The 23,071-nt window shown below is 32.7% G+C and overlaps 2 protein-coding genes across 2 annotated transcripts; both read right to left on the bottom strand.

The window, feature by feature from the left end:
- Nucleotides 1–400: 400 nt before the first annotated feature.
- On the bottom strand, nucleotides 401–1,374 carry LOC106770185 (nuclear transcription factor Y subunit B-9-like). The gene is made up of 2 exons (XM_014656008.2): nucleotides 1,306–1,374; nucleotides 401–1,175 (listed from the first exon to the last, which is right to left on the bottom strand). The coding sequence occupies exon 2, from the start codon at nucleotides 1,168–1,170 to the stop codon at nucleotides 634–636; it is 537 nt and encodes a 178-aa protein (XP_014511494.1). The 5' UTR covers nucleotides 1,171–1,175; nucleotides 1,306–1,374; the 3' UTR covers nucleotides 401–633.
- Nucleotides 1,375–17,763: 16,389 nt separating this feature from the next.
- Nucleotides 17,764–21,818, bottom strand: LOC106769656 (guanine nucleotide-binding protein-like NSN1). The gene is made up of 9 exons (XM_014655365.2): nucleotides 21,650–21,818; nucleotides 21,311–21,555; nucleotides 20,821–20,923; nucleotides 20,558–20,731; nucleotides 20,253–20,467; nucleotides 19,752–20,016; nucleotides 18,757–18,942; nucleotides 18,430–18,638; nucleotides 17,764–18,295 (listed from the first exon to the last, which is right to left on the bottom strand). Exons 1-9 carry the CDS (start codon nucleotides 21,666–21,668, stop codon nucleotides 17,933–17,935), a joined length of 1,779 nt encoding a protein of 592 aa, XP_014510851.1. The 5' UTR covers nucleotides 21,669–21,818; the 3' UTR covers nucleotides 17,764–17,932.
- Between the last annotated feature and the right edge of the window lie 1,253 nt (nucleotides 21,819–23,071).

Genomic DNA, 23,071 nt, shown 5'->3' with positions numbered 1-23,071 from the left:
TTTATATCAAAATATCTGTATAGAAATAGCTTTTCTTGCTTCATATGAATCATTAGAATGTGAAATACTCACAAAATTCGCATTATTATGTACTATAAAACTAAACTGGAACCTTTTATTATTACATATCAAAGTTAATTATTTCCTTGGGTTTGCCATTCTAAAATATAAAATTATACAAAAATACTTAATAAATTACAACATTGACATAAAAAAAAATACAATGAACATAATTAATTTTAATAAAATATATATAATATCTTGAAAACATTTATAATAAATTATAAAGTAATAAAAATTTTAGGTTGTGCAGTCCATTTTTTTTTATAACTAAATAAAATGGTATCATAAGATTTATCTTTGAAGACATACCTTCTTTATTTATGATTTAGTAGTGCAGAAATACAAAAGTGTTCAACACAGTGTAGTAAGATACTACAGTGAACACAAACTTCTTTAAACATAAAAGAAAAACATTAAACATAGACTATGAGACACTGTCTCGAACTGAAAACACAGTACAAGAGAAAACAAAACACTAAAACACTTGCATCATTATGACGTCACTCTGCATGTAGTAGTTTCATAGCAGGACCATTGATCTTGTGAATGCAGCTGCATGCAGAAACACATTCACATATTATTATTATCATCAGCAGGTTTTGGGTTGGCAAAAGGATCAAAATCATCATTAGGTTTTGGATTAAGATAAGGATCAATGTTTGGAACAAATCCACCTGATCTTGAAGAAGAAGCTATGGAGTGTGATGGCTCATAGTCAAACATTCCAAAACCATGAGGAGGATAAGGTTGATAAGGTGGGTTCATCTCCATTGGAGGAACACAAGTAGGAGCACGTCTCACAGACATACGGTCTCCTTCACTTTGGCGATAACGATTCAGGTAAATGGAAAGAGACTGAGCATAGTCATCAAAACCAAGTTTTCCCATAGCCCACAGAACATCTTCAGCAGTTACAGTCTTACGTTGTTCGCGCTGACATCGGTCATTAGCTTCAGCAGTGATGAAACTAATGTACTCCGACACACATTCTTGGATGGTCTCCTTAGCTTCATCGGAGATCTTTGCATGCGCTGGTAAGATCTTTCGCATGATCCTTAACACATTTGCAATTGGCATGTACTGATCTTGTTCCCTCACTCCAGCCATAGCTCCTGAAATTACAAGAGCTAATTAAAAGAACATCCTTAAAAAAACATCATAAAAAGATAGATATGCATGCGATGGAAAAAATAGATAATAGTTACACGAAGATGAAAGAAAAGAAAAGGTATGTTCACTTACTTCACTCTCCTCTGGTACTTTTATAAACCTAAATCGGTGTAAAAGGGTCTATTTATTGAAAGAGATGCGTGTGTTTTCCTTGAACAGTGTAACAATCATGTGGACGATGGAGTGCCAGATAAGCATGCCAGTGGATTTATTCATCAGAAGGAACTGTTACATAATGACAAAAGATTTACGGAAGAGGGTACCATTTATTGTGAAATTTACTCGCCAATGAAGTGAAACAATTATTTAATATTTTATTACGCTTAGGAAGTCATGTGAATTCGTAACAGGGAAAACATTTATTAGTCTTGAAAATCTCAAACGTATTCATGATAGTTTAAATTTTGTTTTAATATATATTAATTATTACTAATTCATTTTCATATAGATTACCTATTGGGGAGGATGAAATTCATTTATACATTTTTTAGATTATTTAAATTGCATAAGCAAAGATATTTGGAGAATGAACAACCCCATGATTACTGTTATCATTACCTGTTAAAGAGCCAAAACTTCAAGACATTTAAGGATTGATCCTTTTAACCATGATTTCAATTTATACTTGGTCCATTTTCTTTCCCCACTCACTGCACTATCAGTTTACCCTGATTTGGTCTTTCATGTGAGAGTTTGTCTTTAACCTGAATAATTTTAAGAATGTTTTACTCTTATTTATTTACAAATTAATATTTATGAGAATTTTTTATTTTTACTCAATTTAAAAAATGTTAATCTTCTTGTTTCTGTAAATGTTATGAATGGAAATTATAATAAAAGATCATTAAAACATTTTTTACCTTTTTTTTAGACAGGTGTTTTGACAATGAAATCAAAAAGCTCGTAACCACATTCTTTACACGAGAAGATGTTGCTTTGCTAAGTTTTTACTTCAACGATCATTAAAATTACTGAGAAATAAAATGAATATTAATAAAACAAAAAATACTATGAAATAAAGATTCTCATGTGCCATCGTGTTAGAGTTTCGCAGATACAGTTAAAAGAAAAATATGACAATGGCACACATTTTAAGGAAACGAACTTACGTGGCTATTGTCTATTTCTACAATAATTATTAGTTTGTTTCAGTAATAAGTTATACTTTTACATTTCAAATTCTTTATTTTTACAATGCGGTTGAATAAAATAAAAGTTTAAAATTACATATATAAGTCTAAAATTTGATATTTAGAAGATTTTTTTTAAAGTGAGGTATTGAAAATAGAATGACTTAGTTTCAACACCAAGAGGGAATGAATTGGTGGAACACAAAAATCAGAGTTTTTTCAAAATCTATCTCGTAAAAGAATGAACTTTGAAAAGTTTTTTAAATCGCAAGGAAAAAGATATTCTAAGTGCAGCGAAAATAGTTGACTACGTGAAAAGTAAAACCGACTTGAAAGTAAAAGTGTAGGGATAGAGAATTCAAATCCATGTTTTTATACTGGTTATGCCAAACTGCCTACATTTAGTGTCTTCCTGTACCCGGAAGCAAATGCACTATAATGATCAGAGTTTTTACAATAAGGTTTCTATAGGGACCTCCACGTCAAAATATAAAACACATTTCTAATCCTCTAACCAAAATATAGGCATATATAAAACAAAGACAGCAGCAAGATGTCCCATACTTTGAACAATCCTCAAAGTCTAGAACGTCTCATGTTCTCTTCCTGTAGTCACAACAAGGCAGCCACAATCTTCACAAGATTGAGAGAAGAAGTCGATCACGTTTCAAACACCTTAATATGCAGTATGATCAATCTGTCTTTGAGCACAAATTCTTGCTCTGCAAGAAACCACCAAAGAATGAACACCTCGGTCTTCTTGATGAGTTCTTGGAGCTTTAGCACGTTCTGCAAATTTGAAAAGAATCAATCAACTCGTTAAAATCACAAAAGTCTTTGTAAAAATCAAATTTGCGTCTATATATAGTTTTTCACAAAATTGACGCTCCTTAAGTCGACTATGCTAGTAATAGAGTCGACTATAGTAAGACAATTATAACAGTTAATAGCAATCAGACCAACTTAATTGATTATGCATTTAATGCAATTGACTAACAATTAATGTTTGGTCAAAGATATAAAATATAGTCGTTAGACATCACAAGCATTAACAGAAATTCAAAACATAATTAACTAAGTCGAGTAGCTTGCGCATAGAGTCAACTTTGTAACACTTCAATGCAGTTTTGAAAATATTTCTTTGCAAAAATACTCACAGCACTGTTTGAAAAAATTTATGAAGCCAAGAGTTTTAATCGACTTGCTTCATAATGAAGTCGACTTAAAACTGTTGTTTTTCCACACAATATAAGTTCAACAAAAGTGCATGTGGTTTTTCTTTTCTAAATCATATGTTATGCAATCACAGATAATATCTTATGTAGAACACAGTGAATTTGCATACTTTGACAGAATCAACACAAACATGTTCTCAAGTAATCATAAACATGAAAGTAATGAACATGTAGCATATATAAACACACAACAACACATGTTGTTATTAATAATGTGTTGTCATCATAAAAAACCAGAAGTTCTGAGATTGTAAGGTTTAGCTAAACCAGTGCTCCCCTTATCAACAATCTCAACACATTAGTATTATATTGTACAAGTTTATTATTACAACTAAATTACTTGTTCAGTAATCGATTTATTCTACCTGATAATAAATTGACCTTTTTTATTAGGTCACAAGTTAGTCTATTATATTCAATCACATATTAATTTATTTTTATCCGATCATAAGTCAGTCCATTTATGTTTAATTATAAGTTGACCTATTTCTATCCAGTTACAAATCGACCTGTTTCTATTTGGCCATCAGTCGGATTGTTTCTACCTAGTCATGAGTCTTCATCTTCACATATTTTAATATAAAGAACTGGATTATGAGGTAAATGGGTCACTAGGCCCAACTTGGTCTCTATAGATGAGGACCCGCAAACATCGTAATTATCCTATAAATAATACATCCATCAAGGTAAATAATTTACGTTCATTATTACATCATTAACTTCTATCTGACGCACCCGACTAATTTGAACATTTTTAGGTACACCTTCACTCAGTTATGGCAGGACGAGTACCGAGAGGGGGAAGGAAGAATAGTTTATGCAGGAAAGATTAAGGAAGTCTGTGAAGTTAATCTTCACAGGATATACTCGGCTCCGTGAGTACAATTGGCGTCCACCATGGGACTGAGGTATAAACTATGCAGAAGGAGTTTTGTGATGCCCCAAAGAAGTAAGATGATGACCACAACAAATTGCTCTAGTGAGATGGTCGTGCTAATGTTAGTGCAAAAAAGCTTACTCGGCGGTCCTCAACCTTGTTTGGCCTCTCCAACTTTTGGTTATGTTTAGCCTTCGGCCTTCTTTGGCCTCTCCGACTTTTAGCCTTTGTTTGGTCCCTCCAACTTTGGTCATATTCGACCTTCGGCGATGTTTGGCCTCTCCAGCTTTTAGCCTTCTTTCGGCCACTCCAGCTTTTGGTCGTGTTCGATCTTAGGCCTTGTTTGACCGCTCCAGATTTCATCCTTTGTTTAACCTATCCAACTTTTAATCGTTTTCAGTTTTCAGCCTTGTTTGGACTCTCCAGCTTTCAACCTTTGTTCGATTTTGTTAGCATAAAGCTGAAGAAAAGAAGTTTTGCCAATATCTCTAAGTCAAGTCTCAAGTGCTCTTATTGCAGGAAGATCTTCATGAAGACTTGTTTTTATACATTCAATGATGCATAATCGATTACCATATTAGGATAATCAATTATTACACGTTAAAAACCTTACAACATATTTTTGGAGGTATCCTTGAGTGAGATCTTTATAAATTGGATTGAGACTCTTATTCTAAAATACGAAACATACAAGTGAAGTGTATTTTCAAAATTCTTATCTATAGAGTGCGGTTATAAGTGTTCTGGGTTTTTTGAACCCTTGTGCATATGCTTTGAGAACTGGGTGTGTTGGCATAGAGTGAGAACTTTCACAAGGAGTGTGATTGAGTGTTGTTGCATTTTGCATAGAGCTAGAACTTTCACAGGGAGTGTGATTGAGTGTTGTTGATGTTGTTGAGTTGAAAACGTGTCATCCTTCGCGAAGCATTCAAAGGAAGTGTTCATCCTTTGTGAAGATTCAAAGGAGGTGTTCACCCCTTGTGGGTTACAGAGGATATGAGTTTCATCTTGGGGTAACAAGAGAGGTGTTCTAACCTTAAACTGTTTTATTTTCTTTGTTATTGTAACATTTTGTTGGTTTGTGCTAGTGAAGCGTTAATTCTCTATTGAGAGTAACAACTGGGCGTAGGATCTCTGTGATCCCGAACCAGTATAAAAATTACCTGTGCAATTTTCTCTCTTCCTTACTCTTTAAATTGTTTAAAGGAATTTTATTTTCATAAAAAAATTTATTAAAAGAACAATTTGTGATAAGAAACCAATTCACCCCCCTCTTGATTTGTTGTACACACGTTATGCACCCTTCTGAAAGGTTTCTCCAACTTTTAGCCATCTTCATTCTTTGGCCATGTTTGGCCTCTCCAGCTTTTGATCGTGTTCGATGTTCTGCCTTGTTTGGCCTTTCCAACTTTCAGCCTTTGTTCGGCATCTTCAACTTTTGGTTGTGTTCTATCTCGTCTTTGTTTGTCCTCTCCAACTTTTGCTTGTGTTCCTCCTCCTCGGTATACCGTCATATTTGGCCTCTCTAGCTTTAAACCTTTAATCGGCCTCTCCATTTTTTAGCCTTCATTGGCCTCGATGGTACTTGCGTTATTTGGCTTCTACCTACATTGACTTTGTTTGGCCTAAACGGATCTTAGCCATGTTTGGCCTTCGCGTCTCTCGGCCTTTGCCTATCAGTTTGCTCAATTCTTGCAATCAACTCTCAACCATGGTTGGCTTTCGCACCTCACGAATTTTGGTTCTCGTTTTTCAGTTCATGACCGCGTTTAACTTTCGCGTCTCTCAGCTTTCAGATCTCGACCTTCAGCCCTCAACCATGTTTGGTCTTCGCGTCACTCGGCCTTCGGCTGTTAGTCATGTTTGGCTTTTGCGTCTTTCGGCTTTCAGTTCTCGTCCTTCGACTCTCATGTTGATCAGTTCTCGGTCTTCAATTGTCGGTCTGTTCAAATATTTTATTTTATAATAATTATTCATGTTTTTAGTAAGAAGTTATATTTTTATATTTCAAATAGATGTTCTTCATTTTTACAATGTGGTCGAATAAAGAAAGTTTAAAATTACATATAAATCAATATGTTCGTTTCAAAGAGTTATTTTTTTTTCGTGTGCTGGCATTAACAATTTATTGTCATGCTTGTGAGGAGTGAAAAAAATTGCTTCCGTATAAAAATGATTAATCAAGGCTGGAGTCTCAGAAACGACTCTTTTTGCCAAAATCCTGTCAAAGGTTTTGGGATGGAAAGCTAATGAGCTCGAGAGTTGGCATGTATTTTGTCATAGGCCTTGGGTTTGGAAGCATTTCTTCATCGCTATAGGTATTTGGGGACATTCTGTTATGCTTGGTTCGTGGAGGTTGAACATTTTCTTTTATTCAACTTACTAAATATTATAAGAAACAAGTACTTTTGGTGTTTTAAATAAAATATTGAAGTTTTTAATGATTTTTTGAAGCATATCCAATGTTCATTTTGAAGGGATCTGATTTCGGCAAAATTCATGTTGAAGTAGTTTTTTTTTTAATGTTATATAGTTCTTTTCTTCTAAAATGAAATAGTTAGTAATGATCATTTGCATACTTTTTTTCATACAATTCAAACTATTGCTTTTATTTTAATTCAATCAATCTGATTGTAGAATAGTTGAGAACATGAACGTTCACCTTAAATAATGATATCTATAATGGGAATTTACTTTAAATCAAGGGAATTTGTATTGGGGAGATACCGCCTCGATTCAGTAGTAACCAAGGTAAAAAGTCCTTCGAGAAAAAAAATAATATAAAAAGGAAAAATTGTACTGCTTCGGTTATCTGTGAATCGAGGCAAAGTCTTACTCCTTTTTGTCTCGATTCACAAATGAGGCAAAAACTTTATCTCTTTTTGCCTCGCTTGTATATGCCTCGGTTGCGAAACTGCTACCTATAGCCGAAAATAATCGCTATCGTTTCCCTCGACTACAGTAGTGCTCGCATCTTTCTTAATGAAGCAATTTAGGCAATTGTCTGCTCTTCATTCTTCACTAGTTATTTGTACTCATTCTCTACATCACACACGTCATGATAGGTTCCTGAAATGGGAACCTAATCGAAGACTCTCTCACTCACCGAGAAGACACAAGAAAGAGAGAAAAGTGAATATTATTTCCAGTAAGAGTATTTGTACAAAAAGAATTCAGAGGTTTAACCCTCTCCACAGGTCATAACCTGTCAACAAACAAAGTACTCAAAAAAACCCCTTCTAACTATCCACTCAATCTATTTATACAATTCATTTACCTCCTGTCCTAATCCCATTTTCCAGTTATACCCTTATATCCCCAAACACCCTATATCCTAACATTACACCCACCCCCCTCAGAACAACCTTGTTCTCAAGGTTGGAATCGGAAAAAAAAATTCGGAAAACTTGGTCTTTCCTCATCGGGTTACCATTTGAAGGGAACCCCCTGATTATGCCCTCAATTCAAGTCAGGCGGCTTGGGTTTTGGTTCAGCCACGCTTCCTTCCTCTTCTGCTTCGACAATATTAGCATTCGTAATCCCTTCTCCGGGCATCGATGGTCGTGGATGAAAGGCCTACCGCACCGAAAGCATCTTCCTTCTTCTCTCCTTTTTACGAACTTCGAATACGGTAGGTTGCGAGTATTCCTCTCCTTCCCGTCCTTCGTGGTTCTTGTGGTGCTGCCTCCTTGGGTCGCCTCTTTCTTCACGGACCGCGTGCTTTCAGTGATCCCCCCTCAGCCCTGAATCTCGCGATTGTGTTCACTCCCCGACACTACTTTCGTCATGCCTCCCCAAGAATCCAGATTCCTAGTCGTCTGTCCGTCGCCGATCTTCGAATGGTTGCACAGTGTCTCAACGTCACGCGCAACCCGCATTGCTACCATAAGGTCCTGGGGATCATGGGGCCTCACGTGATCACTCACTTCCTCTTGAAGACCCGCCATGAAATATCCCAAAAGTTGCTCTTCCGGGATCCTCGTCGTCTGTCCCACGAGTACTTCAAAATCTCTCACGTAATTGCTCACCGCGCCCACCTGTTTGATGGCAGATAACGTCTCGTAAACGGACCCCCGGCCTCCTTCTCTGAATCGTATCACCAATGCCCTCTATAATCCATCCCAAGAATGGTTCTTGATCTTCTCTCTCCAAAAGCGGTACCAATACATTGTGTACCCTTCCATACTAATGAAAGCCAATTGTAATTTCTCCTCTTTTTCAACGTTCTGCACTTCAAAGAACTTCTTTGCCCTACTAATCCAAATCAGTGGTTTGCCCCCTTCGTATGCCGACAACTCTACGTGTTTCCTCCAATTCGCCGACCCATCTTGATTCCCTTCGTCCCTTCTTCCTCTTTCTCCGTCGGGTCCCCCCTCGTTCTCGTTTACTGAGGATTGGCTCCAGTCTTGGCGCTGGCCGCGATCCCCCAATATTTTCAAGATGGCTTGGATGTCTTGGCGCATCGCCTCATGATTCTGCCTTAACGCTCCCGTCTCATGACGCAAAAACACCGTGTTCGCCTTCGTCTCTCCTACTGCAATGCGAACGAACGTCTCCCCTCCATTTGGGTAATCTGGCAGGTCGGACCAATTGATAGGTTCCTGAATTGGGAACCTAATCGAAGACTCTCTCACTCACCGAAAAGACAGAAGAAAGAGAGAAAAATGAATATTATTTCCAGTAAGAGTGTTTGTACAGAAAGAATTCAGAGGCTTAACCCTCTCCATAGGTCATAACCTGTCAACAAACAAAGTACTCAAAAAACCTTCTTCTAACTATCCTCTCAATCTATTTATACAATTCATTTACCTTCTATCCTAATCCCATTTTCCAATTATACCCTTATATTCCCAAACATCCTATGTCCTAACACGTCTTAAGACCCAAGGAACACTTTCATATATAGATTCTAATTATCATAATTGATTTTCTTTAACAAGTGTAAAAGGGACATACTCTTTACTAGATTTGTCATATCTCTCACTCTCTCCCATTCTCCAACACTTCATTTTCTGTTTATTTTTTCTCTCACTTAAACACTCAGAACATAAAACTTTGATGCCACTTTATAAACACGACATACACTGTATAATTGTATTATGTAATTTTGTGTATTTTAATGATAAATGTTACGGGCCTTAAATAGCCATAGAACTAGAGATAATAAAAAAAATTAACAGAATCCAAACATGTAGAATTAAAAATAATAACAAGAACTAAATATATAAAACTAAAACTAGTAACAAGAATAAAAAAAAAAAAACTCAAAACAAAATCAATATGATTACAAAAACACCATAATTTAAGTTTATCCAACCATTAACCGCTTATTTGAAATCTTCTCTCTACAAATCTTCATTTGTCTTGGAGTTGCAGTGAATCGCAGTGAATGACGTGCCATTTCTCTGTTGGAGTGATCCTACGAAAGGATTGGGTGGAATATGAAAAAGTCCTAAATACAATTGCTTTACTCTAAGCTTAATTGGTTTAATTCTCTTAGTGATTCTTTTGTGTTTAGTATTGATTTTGAGGCCATTGAGTGTTGGTACAGGGAAGACATGAAAGTAAAAAGTGAGAGCAGAATAAATGAGATATTTATTATAAGTTTAGTTGGTTGAATGGTTAACCATGGCGGCGTGCGAGCGTGATAATGAATGAACATTGTTATTGTGAAACGGAGAATAGTTTGAGAGGAGCAGAAGAAGAAATAGCACCAATTTTCATCCTTTTCTTATCCCACTTTCCATCTTTTCAACAAAAAACACAGACAACTTCTCAGTCAACAATGTCTTCGTCTCTCTAACCATTCCACCTCGACTGGATTTAAATTTTTTTTAAATTCTATGTAGTATAAGTTTTAATTTTTTTATTTTGGTTTAATCATTTCGGACATTCCTATTTATGTAAAATCATCTCAAATAGGTCCTTGTATTGTAAATGCTTTCAATTAGGTCCCTTATTGTGAAAAATTGAATCAAGTTAGACATCGCCGTTAGTTCCGTACTAACACTGTTAAAGGAGGTGACACGTGTCAGTTCATGGTTTTTTTGAATTTTTGAATTATTTTATTATTATTTTTATTTTTATTTATTTTTTATTTTTAAAAAAAATTAAATTAAAAAAATGCCACACGTGTCAAACTTATATTGTGCCACGTGGCAATGACAGTGTGACATGGCACTAGAGTGCCACGTATCATTGTCAGGCCACGTGTCATTGCAATAATCTCAATTTGGTCCCTGTATTTTTATTGTGTCTCAATTTGATCTTGTATTTTTATTTTGTTTCAATTTAGTCTTAATTTTAAAAATTAAGCAATTTTGTCCATCCTCAAATTCAAACAAAATTTAAATTGTATATAAATATTAACAAATATTTTTATTAAAATTGATAGTTTTATTAAATATTTTTAATAAGATTAAGTTTAATTATAAGGGTTTAAAAAAAAGAGTGACATAATATATGCTGGTCTGAATTTTCATAGTGAAAGTTTCCATGGAAAATCATGAAAGAAGAACCTACCTTTAATTATACGAAAACTTTCTGCAATTTTTTATTTAAATAAAAAAGAGTGAAATTTCGCATTAATAATTTGTTCAATGAGCTAAATCATTTGGAAAATTCACGTCACCATGTTATGTCACTGTTTTTTTTAAACCCTTATAAGTATATTTAAATAACATAATTAACATTTATATGATTAGGTAAATATAAATATAATTAAACTTAATCTTGTTAAAAATATTTAATAAAAATATCAATTTTAATAAAAATATTTGTTAAATTTTGTTTAAATTTGAAGAGGGAAAAATTGTTTAATTTTTAAAATTAAGAGTAAATTGAGACAAAATAAAAATAAAGAATCAAATTGAGACACAATAAAGATACAGGGACCAAATTGAGACTATTGCAATGACACGTGGCCTGACAATGACACGTGGCACTCAGTGTCATGTCACAATGTCATTGCCACGTGACACAATATAAGTTTGACACATGGCATTTTTTTAATTTTATTTTTAAAAAAATAAAAAATAATTAAAAATAATTAGAAAATTCAAAAAAACTATGAACTGACACGTGTCACCTCCTTTAACGGTGTTAGTATGGAACTAACGGCGAGGTCTAAATTGATTCAAGTTTTCACAATAAAGAACCTAATTGAGAACATTTACAATACGAGGACCTAATTGAGACGATTATATAGAAATAGGGATGTCCGAAATGATTAAACCTTTTATATTATATAGTGTATAATGAAAATTAAATTAACTATTTTTTTTATTTTATTATAAAGTACAGTATTTAATGTTAATAAATAATAAAATATAAAATTAAGTAGCATGAAAATATTTATTAAGATATGTCTTATTTTTCCTTTTATTATCTTTTGAGTTATTTACCAACTGTATTTATTATCTCTCATTCTTATTTATTTATTTTTAAGAAAAAATAAAATTAAATACAAACTCATTATTTATACTTTTGTCTCATCTGTTCTGATTCACTTTAAAGAAAAAATATATCTCTTTTGCCTCATTTGATGATAAAATATTAGTTTCATAATACTTTTTTTATCTCATGAGTATTTTGTATAGTATTATTTTTTATGCACTAAAAGGAAAAGTTATATCCTATAATGAGTTTTTAATTACCATACATTTTTCTTTAGTAATTACTTTCTCGATTTTTTATTAGATTTTGATAAATTATTTTTTAGTCTTAAACTTTGTTTTTAAAAAAATAGATATATTGATGAAGAATAAAATAATTGATTGTTTTTGGTTTAATGATTTGGTAGGTTCTATTTTTGGATCAAAATCTCAAATAAGACTTCTACTTATTTATTTTCTCAATTGGGTCCTTAATGTAATTGTAATTTCAATATGGATGACAAATCCATAATGTAGCAGTAATTTTCATTTTTTCATTTTATTAGGATGCACTGGATGTATGTTGAAATGACTTTTTGTGAATGAATGAATAAACCTTTGTTGTATTTAATATATGTCCAGACAATGAATTTGTTAGGAAACATGGGACGTGGTCACTGATTGAAATAGGATTAGAACTATGTTATGGTAAAATAATAAATAAAGTAATTACAGTGAATATGGTAAAGTAATTTTACTAAATATGGTATTGATCAATAAACGTGGTTGACAAAGAAGTAAAACCTAGTTCGTGCAAAAAATTTTAAAAGGGTCATTGAGGAAAGGTTATTTATTTCACTTACAAACACTGCAATACAGTGTTTTCATCTTTTAAATTGAGGTAGTTGCAAGAGTTCACAAAGTACTACCATTGATACCATTCAACAATAACAGAAACTTCCTTCACATGCGCAATAATACCCTCATTGACAAAATCCTCAACAATTTGGAACAAGCAATGAAGAGGATTCAAAGTAAAAAACCTTGGTTGTGTATTTCTCATCTTCACTGACATTGCTTGCTAATACTACTATGACCAGTGAAACTCCTTTCTCATATAACAATATGTCATTTGATAACAATATTTGATATAACAACAATATTTGATTTAACTATTATATAATAACCATTAAATAACAACATTGTTTTGTCAAATTGAAACAACACATTCAAAGACCATTGTTTTGAAACAACACATTGTAACATTGAAACAACACATAATAGCCAAGTGTACACATTCAAAGCAGAAACATTCTTTTGTAAAAATTAAGTATTACATAAAAACATCCAAAAATTGTTATGATCATTCCTACAGCCTTCTACGGTTGAGGTTCATGGTCATGGATAGTTCAAAAAATTGTGATGATGGGATGAGTGGTTGTGATGATGGAGTAGCTTCTTAAGTGGCCTGTTGGATGCTTTCTTGGGTAGCTTCTTGGGTGACCTGTCGGGTGCCTTCTTGGGTTGTTTTGGGACAACGACTTTTGTTGTGGCCAAGGTCCATACATACCCCACATCTTTTGTGCAAACCACCTTTGTAGAGTTAAGAATCATCCTTTCTTATCTCCCATTGTTCTAGTTTTTAGGTTTTCTTAGCAATATTTTTTCCTAGGAGGCATGACATCTGGATATAGTGTTATCTCCCACATGTTGTTGTTGTTAATGGGGTGTATAATTGATGCGTATATTTCTTCATAGGTGGACTTCATAAAGCAAGACAGAATGAACCGCTCTCCTTCCATACTCAGAAACTTAATTATGATTAGGGAGTGACAACATGGAATTCTAGTGATGCTTCATCTCTTGCATGTGCATGACAACTCGTCTATGTTGACGACAAACTTGTCTCCATTATGGGACACATGCCTCACTTCAAATAGTTTATTGGTTGACCAGCTGTCAACAAAGTACAACAACAACATTTAGAAACCAATAAAATAATTCAACACAATTCAGAAGTAATAAATGGGCTTTACCTAGGAATCCAGTGTTTGGTTAATTGTGATTCCTTTCGAAATTTTGTCTGGAAGACAAATTGATCTTAGAAAGGACTATATGTTAGACTTGTTTCTTGCCTATCTTTGCATGGTGTAAACCTTAATGTCCTCCAACATGGTAATGATTGGTTTACTCCTGGTATGAACCAGAACACTGTTGAATGCCTCGCTCATGTTGTTCACCAAGGTGTCATATTTAGGTGTTGTAGTGAATCTAGACCTTGACTAATATCTACAGTATATGACGTAAAATATGGAGTTAACAATAACTACAAATGTTAAGAATAAAGAAATACAATATATGGAGTTAAATTATGAAGATAAACCTTGGGGGATGGCTATCAAATGCTTGAATGCCTCTTCATTGACATCTTTAATGTTTCTCATCTCAATCTCCCATGTTTGTGGGTGTGTGGCTGTAGATGTCCTCCACAATAGATGCTTCAGGTTTTTACTAGGATATTTCTTCCTAAAGTTGGCATACAAGTGCCTGACACAGAATCTCTGGTCAATTCTAGGAAGTAGTTCTTGTATAGTTGAAAGTAGGTCTTTTGGTTTTAAAATAATAAAGAGCAGTTAACAGCACTTATAAGTAATGAATCAATGTAGGAAAATACCAATTTAAAGATCACTATTACCTTTTGTTGGTCTGACATATAAGTTATTGATGAACATACTTCTGGACAATCAAGGTCATTAATCAATAAGTCCAGAAACTATCTCCATGAATCCTTGTTTTCCACTTCGACCACAGCATAAGCAATAGGCAACATCTAGTCATTGGCATCTCGTCCAATAGTCGTTAAACTCACCTCCATACTTCCCTTTCAAAAAAGCTCCATCTAATCCAATTATTGGCCTACAAGACCCAAAATTGTTTTTGCATGCCTTAAGACAAGAGTAAAGTCTGTTGAAAATTACATCACCCTCATTATCCCCAACATGTACCTTAACTGTTGATCCTGGATTTCTTGCCAGCAACTCATGGACATAATCATATATCCTCTTATATTATTCCTTAAAGGATCCATCAATGTGATCAAAAGTAATAGCTTTGGCTCTATAAGTCATACACCTAGATATATCAATGTTCCACTTTCTTTGAACTTTTTCACGAATATCTACACCCTTCACTTTAGGATTTTCTCTTATTGTTTTCTCCAACTTTTCGCTCAACCACTTGGCATCAAGTAATTTCAGGTTGAACTCTCTGCTGCAGATATGCTTGTCTTTTATAGTTCTCAGCTGCCATGATTTCACAACCTCCATATAAGCATAATATATGGTCCATGGGCATTTTCCTTTTGCACCCATGCACTTCAGCCTCAATCTTGTTTTATCATTTTTTACAAATTTTATATTCCTCCCATTTTTCAAAGCATACCCTTTGATAGCTTCTAATATATCTTGTTTTTCAGCAAAATATGTCTTAACTTCCCATGTAAAGTCTACCATACGTTTTGGCATAAAAAAAGGTAGCAAACATCTCATAACCCTCATTGTCATCAACCTTTTCATCATTATTTTTTGCATTAGCTAATTTCTCATATTTCCACTCCTCATTTGACAAACCTCTCTCATCATCATCAAAGTTGTTGTGTGAACTGTCATTAAAACATTGTCCATTAAATTCATGTGAGAGACTTTCTACTTCTACTTCCACATTAGCAAACCATTATGCATTTATATCACCATCTATATCACATTCAACACTCACATCATCTAACCCCTCCAAGCACTAACTATTTTCATGTAGACCACCTTGGTCACTAGATGAACTCCAACTACAAAGATGAACTTCCTCCTCCACAAATCCTTCACACACATGCAACTCTTGGTCTATGTCACCATCACCATGACCTTTTTCACCCTCATGAACTTCTTCTTGTACGTCACCATCATCTTCACCTTCACCTCCAACATCATCACCATCTTCTTCACCCTCGTGCAGCTTTTATTGTACGTCACCATGACCTTCAACTTCAACACCACCATCTTCTTCACCCTCATGGAACTCTTCCTATATCAGAGGGTGACCTTCCAATTCACCAACACAATCACACATCTCTTTTGTTGCACTATGACCTTCACATTGACCACCAACTTTACCTACACACTTATTGGACTCATGCAACACAACTCCCACTTCTCCTTCGTCATCATTAAAAAGAATATAATTAAATTAAATTAATAATAATTATTTCAGTAAATAAAATAAAATTAATTTATATATAATTACGTAATATATTATAAAAAAGAAAAAAAATTAAATACTCTATAAATTAATTTAAAATATAATGTTTTAATAAACTAAAAACTAAAAAAAAAACTTGAACGGATGTGACATATCCGATTAATATAATTAATTAAAAAATAATATAATTTAATTAAATTAATAATAATTATTTCATTAAATAAAATAAAACTAATTTATGTATAATTGTAAAACAAATTTAAATAATATTTATATATTAATTTAAAATTTTATAAATTAATAAACTAAAAACTATAAAAAAAACATAAACCTTGAATAGATATGACATATATGTTGAAGAATTTTGTTCTTAAACGGATGTGGACTGTTGAAAAAAAAAATAGAAGTGTAAGATTTTTTAAAATATAAAGGATAATTTTAGAATTTTTAAAAAATATGATGGTGCAGGGAGCAATGTTGAGTGATATAGAGAGTAATCCTCAAAGTTAGACAGGATTGAACCTGACCAAGATGGTTAAAACAACTTATGCAACGTTGAAGAAGATTGGGCTTAAAGTCATGCAAAGTTAGACACTAAGACAAAATAATTTCGGTATTGTTAGCCGATCAAAATCCTAAAACCTAATTCAATCAATCATTTTTAATTTGTTTCATTATTTTACATCTAGTATTGATTTATTAAAATTGAGTTATTTGCCTATTTGCAACTCTGGTTTATTTCCATAAAGTAATTATAATTACTTTTTGAGTTATTAATTATAATCGTACTTTACGAATTGTCAGAAATTAAATTTCTGTGTTAATTTCATATATTTGATCAGTTGATGAAAATGTTAATACATCGGCAAAACAATTTGCAATGTATAGGTTTAATTAGTTGATAACAAAAATATAAAATGAATAACAAAAAACATATTTCTCTTTCAATTTTTTTAATATATTTTTTTTTAATCCAAGTTAATTACTAAAGTATATATACCATTTATAATTTATCAATGCAGGATATAAACTGTGTTTTAACTGGGTTTTATTAGTAGAGATTATAATAACTTGTGTTTTAATGAGGTTTATTAATAGAGGTTACAATAACTTGTAGTAGTAAAGTTAATTTCTCTCCTCTCTCTTTTTTTCGCAATCACCCTTACTCATTTTTTTATCTTCTGAAAACACGATTAGTTTCCTTAATCTGAAATTAGTTTGTTTAATTCTTATGTATATTATTGATGTTGATTCCATTGAGTGAAAGTAGGAGTATATTAAATAGGAAAGACAAAAATAAAATGAGAGCAGAACAAATAAAAGAGATTTTAGGTTTTGATTAAGTGAATCTGTTTGTCTCTTCAGCCATTCCTTATTATAACAAATTGCTTACATAAGGTATCAAAAATTTACATTTATTTAACACCATTTTCCTTTCTTTTCACGTTAAATGGTCTTGGATTTTCATTTCATATAATAGTTAAAATCCATGACTCGATGTTTGATGGAATATGAATTTCATATCTATTTCTAATGAAGTTTATAATCATTGAAAAACAAAATTAACTCTTAATTTAGTGTATTTTAAGAGTTGTATCATTATTAAATTTTTGGAGGAGATTATTATAGAAATTTGACGGATAATAATTGTGTGAAGACTAGTATTGTAACAACTTGTCTTAAAATTGCATATAATTTAATTATGGTTTATATAAACTCTTACAAAGATCAAAATTCATAACACAACTCAAATTATACAGTTCTTGCAGATACATCAGAAAAGACAAAAACCTTGTATCATATCTTTAAATAATGAATATGCTGGCTTATTCATCATTCATCCATTTGGATAGCAGACATAGGCACTTCAGAGTTGACTGGTTCATCATCCTCACTCTGGCTGTCTTCAGAATCCATTGAGGCTCCCTTTTGGAAGTAATCAGTTTTGAAATTGTAATCACCATCCATGGGATCCGAAGAGGATGAAGCTTTCTTAGCCTTTTTTCTTTTCTTCTTCTCTGCACGCCTCAGTTTTGTATTAAGCATACCGTCGGCTGCATATAATTTTTCATTTTGCCTACTTGCAGCACTGTTATCCTTGTTCTTCCCACCATCATCATCTTCCATGGATTCATCCACCTCGGCCACATTTCCGGGACCTTCGCCTTGGTCAGCTGACTTGGTTTGTGTCTCATCCTACAAGAGAAGATAATGCTTTAATTAGTAAGAGTGAAAACACTAAAATTTCCCGCACACAATTCATATCAACAATAGCCAACTCCCTAGGCATCTTCTCCTAAGTCTAAACGGTTTCAATTCAAGAAACAAACCTCCATCATTTCAGTAAGATTGAGCGGGTGACTTGAAGGAACTTCAACAGCATTGAAGTCATCAACAGATTTAAGGCTCCCAATATATGAAGATTCAATGTTGTAGACTTCATCAACGTTAAACTCTTTTGCAAATTCAGAAACTATCTTCGTCTCTGAAGGTTCACCTTGATCCCTATTTGGGGGCATGGTATAATACTGAATTTTACCTGAAATATACAAACAGAAAGATAAATTTCTTTGTTTAGTTCTTCCTCAATTTTAACTTCAACTCAGAAAAGTAATCAGTTCTCTGATCATAATTTAAGAAATTCCATGTATCCGTACCCTCGTTCCAATCATGAAGAATGATTCTTGCAGCAGCAGCAACGTCAACTATTCCACCCTTTTTGAGTTTGCCCCTAACTGTAGCTACCTTCCGCAGAAAGTCGTCAACATCACCTACATTGAAACTGGGAATCTTGTACAGAGTTACAAGCTGCTCGGGCGTACAGAGCTTTAGAATTTCCTTCACTGCGTTGTCCAAGTTAAAAAGAAAAGGAATGAGTCTTTCAATTTACTAAACAAGAGTAAGTACAGCTTAAATCAGGATTTTCCATAAATAAAATAATTGTATCATGCAAAACTTCTAAGCGTTTAGGAAATAAGAATTCTCATTACTAAATCAAACAATAATTTATATCTAAACAAAATATAAAACAACCATAGAATTCACTACACCACCTATCAGTTGCATTTTTAAAACATAACAGAACTCTATTTTATAACTACGATAAGGTTACAACATTTAATGAAAGGGTGCTTTTATCACCGACATCCTGACTCTGGTAGATCAAACCACACAAAACCATATTATATACAGCGCCCAAGGACTACCCTCATTCACACTATCATTGTTAACACAAAAGTAAATGAAAGTTTGAAAGTATTTCAAATAATTGAATTTATAACTGAAAGTCATTCTATTAGAGAAAATGGATGAATGGAGGATAAGAAATTTACACAACCAAATATTAAATAAAAAATGTACAATGGGCCAATAGCACTTCTGTTTAAAAAACAGACAAAACATAACATGTTTAAGGACATAGTGCGACCCTTATATATGCAGCCACTAGTCAAACCAAATGCACCAAAAAATAGCAAAATCTACAAACTGTTGTAAAATTGATTAGTATTTCTTCAATGTCACAAGCTCATTTTCTTTTACTATTTTTTCATGTAAAATTCCTATAAATCTTCTACTATTCATTTCGAAATAAATTAATGCAAAATAAACACCAGAATAACCAGATAATAAGGAGGGAAATGACTTAGTATACCTGGGCTAATTGGATCCTCTAACTTCTCAATCCTCTTGCAATTTTTTAAGGCAATGGAAGCATCATTTTCTTGAGACTTCAACATAACAACACCAGGGCAATCTAGCAACTTAACATTTTTGTCCAATTGAACCTCTTGCATTGATCTTGTTAACCCCGGAGTAGAGCCAACATTGACAACATGACACCTTTTTAAACTATTAATAAGGCTACTCTTACCCACATTGGGCAAGCCAATCAAACCCACAGTGATTGACTTTTTGATCTGTCAAGACAAGGAAGCAAAACAACAAAAAAATGAATGATCTAAAATCAAAGGACAAAAGCAGAGAAAACATGAAGGTTTCTCAATCATATATCAGATAATAATTCCATAGAGGGAAGCACAACACAGGAACCAAATTTGTAACTGTCAAATGATTCATAAACAACTAATTCATCAAAAAACTTTCATTATGAAATTGCAATTTTACAAACAGTCATCATCACTAAATCTGTTACCTCATGACTTCTTGAGTAATTCTTCAACAATTTGAGTAGAGTATCAGCTCCAAGACAATCACTTAGTTGCAAAATATCACTTGATTTGGCTTTCTTAGAAGATACCCACCCCAAGTTTGATCTTTGTTGTTGTGTGCTACACTTGAAGGCCACAGTAGGTAATTCTTCTCTAAGGTACTTGAGCCACTTTTCTAAAGCTTCTTTGGGCACAAGATCTATTATAAGGATCAAATGATTAGCCAGTGCAAAAATAAATATTCCAAAATGGAGAAAAGAGACAAAATGACATGTGATCAGTAAACTACCAATTTTATTTAAAAGCAACACGAGACGTTTATCAGGCCCCGATTTCATCACCATGTTTTCTATCTCAGGACAGCGAGTCCCCAGAGGATCCCGGGCATCAAGGACCTCCAGTAAGACATCAGAGGCTTCAATGACCTTAACAAGATCCTTGTAAAAGGCTCTATCTGAGCTATCTATGGAATAAAAAAAACCAAAAAAAAAAACAATTGTAAACACTTGATACTTCAACCAAACTGTCAGGAAATTACAAATAAATACACACCTCTGGTCTTCACGGTGGTACCAAAATCATTACTATTTCTTTTAGAATCCTCTGGCAACGTATCACCTTCCTCCTCTAGCAAGCCCAACTTCCTTTTACGAGCCTGAAACAAGTAATGAATAGTAAGTTCCTAACCGCAAGAGAAACAGAAATCACAAATGACTCATCTCTTCGTAGCAGTCTTCTCTTTCCCACCCCAGTTTGAAGTAGACATCAATCAGCACTGATATCATAATGCAAAAAACACTTTAATGTACCAACAATCAAAACACCCTCATTATCATCTATCTCTTTCTTCCTATTACATTACACCACCAATCATTCCTACGTTTTTTTCACTAGGAACAATCAAAACCCAACTGTCCATGAATCACTTTCTACAAGAACAAGGTTTATATATTTATTTAACTTATGATGTAACATAACAAATCATAATCGATAATAAAAAAATTGCACGAAATGTGGAGTTTAATAAAGATAAAGCAATTACCCTCTCCTTGCGTTCAGCTTTCTTTTGCTCCAATTCCTCAATGGCCTTGGCTCTTCGAGCTTCAAGGGCTTTGAGTTCCTGTTCCTTAAAGGGCCAATCGTTGGGAATACCAGGATCCTTCTCAACCTTCTTTCTCCCACTCAGCCGAAGCTTCTTAGCTTCCTTCGCCTTTTTTTTGTTGTGCTCCTTCACCTTCCGGATCACCTTGTACTTCTTCTTCAACGAAACCCTCTTACTCTTACTCTCTGCAACGCAACAGTTTCACCACAATAATAAAAAAAACCAATTAAATCATTGCACACTACTGGAATCAAAGAACAGGGATTAGGGTTTTCTTACTTTTGCTCTTCTTCACCATTTTGTGTTCTCTACCGTCACAGAAGAAAAGAGATGACAATGGTAATCACGTCAGAAGAAAAAAAGGAGAGAAGAAGCCAAAAGATTTGAAGTGGGCGGTGGAGAGAATAGAGAAGAGGGTGAAGGAGTGTGTTGTATAATTAGGGTTTTGCACCAACTTTGGGGTTTATTGTTATTTAAAATTTAAAATGTAAATTTGAAAATCAATAAATTAGTTATCAAAGAGTGATATGAGATAATTTTTTATATGCTCATCTTTTGATATACTAAAATAATGAATTTTAATATGCCTATATTTTTTTAATAAGAAAATATACTTAATTAAATATATTGTAATAAAACTATAATGTAACAAAAAAATTAAAAGCAATTTTCTTAGGCTAACTTAAGCCGAATTTTTTAATATTTTGTGCTTAAATAATTTCGAACGTGTTTCTGATAAACACTACAATTGAATTTTATTAATATATATATATATATATATATATATATATATATGTGTGTGTGTGTGTATTATTATATTTTAAAATTTTGTTAATGAATAATTTATATATTTATTATATATGTGAATTTTTTATACTAATAAAAACACAATTCTAACCCTTTCAACTTTTTTTTTTATATCTCATCGTTATACAACTATTAGTCTTTAATCGTTTATAAAATAAAATAAAACAAATCGCTTTTGACCGATATTTAACACTCATGAACTTAAAATTTATAACATAAAATAAAGTAATATTACAATGATACATTTAATCACAAGAATAAAATAGTCATAAAAATTAAAATATAAGATTTTATATTTTTTTAAAAAATAAAAAAATAAAAAGTAAAAGAAATAATATTAAATGAATGTAAAAAATTTATTTGTATCAAAATATATTTTTTTAATTATAATTATATGTTTCTTAAAAACTAATATTTTAGTTCAGATTTTGTGTATAAAAAATATTTATTTACCCTATCATTACTCATCCAAAGTATTTTCATGAAAGCTATGTAACTGATATAATCAATAATAATTTAGATATGTATATAGAAGAATTTTTTTATTATTCATAAAATACGGTTTATATTTTTATTGGAAAGTATTTTCAAACTTATAATGCGATGAAAATTATAACTATAGGCATCCTTTTATTTTGGTAGTTGTGATTTTTATCATATTTGTATATATAAGTATAGAAAAAGATGTATAATAGAGATGATACTGATGGAAACTTTTTTGGATTAAATATGTTTTTAGTTTCTATATTTTGGAATAATTTTGGGTTTAGTCCATTTTTCAAACTAAGATACAATTTAGTCATTCAACTTTAAAAAACTCTGATTTTAGTCTTTTTAACTAAATTTTTTAAATTTTATTTGTTATTTCAAGCATTATAGCATTTGGATTGTTTA

This window comes from Vigna radiata, chromosome 8 (genome assembly GCF_000741045.1).
Source record: "Vigna radiata var. radiata cultivar VC1973A chromosome 8, Vradiata_ver6, whole genome shotgun sequence".
Lineage (NCBI taxonomy): Eukaryota > Viridiplantae > Streptophyta > Magnoliopsida > Fabales > Fabaceae > Vigna > Vigna radiata.
Note: the sequence above shows the minus strand (reverse complement) of the source record. Positions and strands in the feature narration are given on the sequence as shown.

Bases quoted from the DNA above. Each gene is read 5' to 3' on its own strand.
- LOC106769656 (XM_014655365.2), bottom strand. The intron at 20,017-20,252 runs GTAACAGATTTA...TTGTCTTGACAG, and splicing joins ATTACTCAAGAAGTCATGAG to ATCAAAAAGTCAATCACTGT. The intron at 18,943-19,751 runs GTATACTAAGTC...TGGACAACGCAG, and splicing joins AGAGGATCCAATTAGCCCAG to TGAAGGAAATTCTAAAGCTC.
- LOC106770185 (XM_014656008.2), bottom strand. From the start codon at position 1,170: ATGGCTGGAGTGAGGGAACAAGATCAGTACATGCCAATTGCAAATGTG.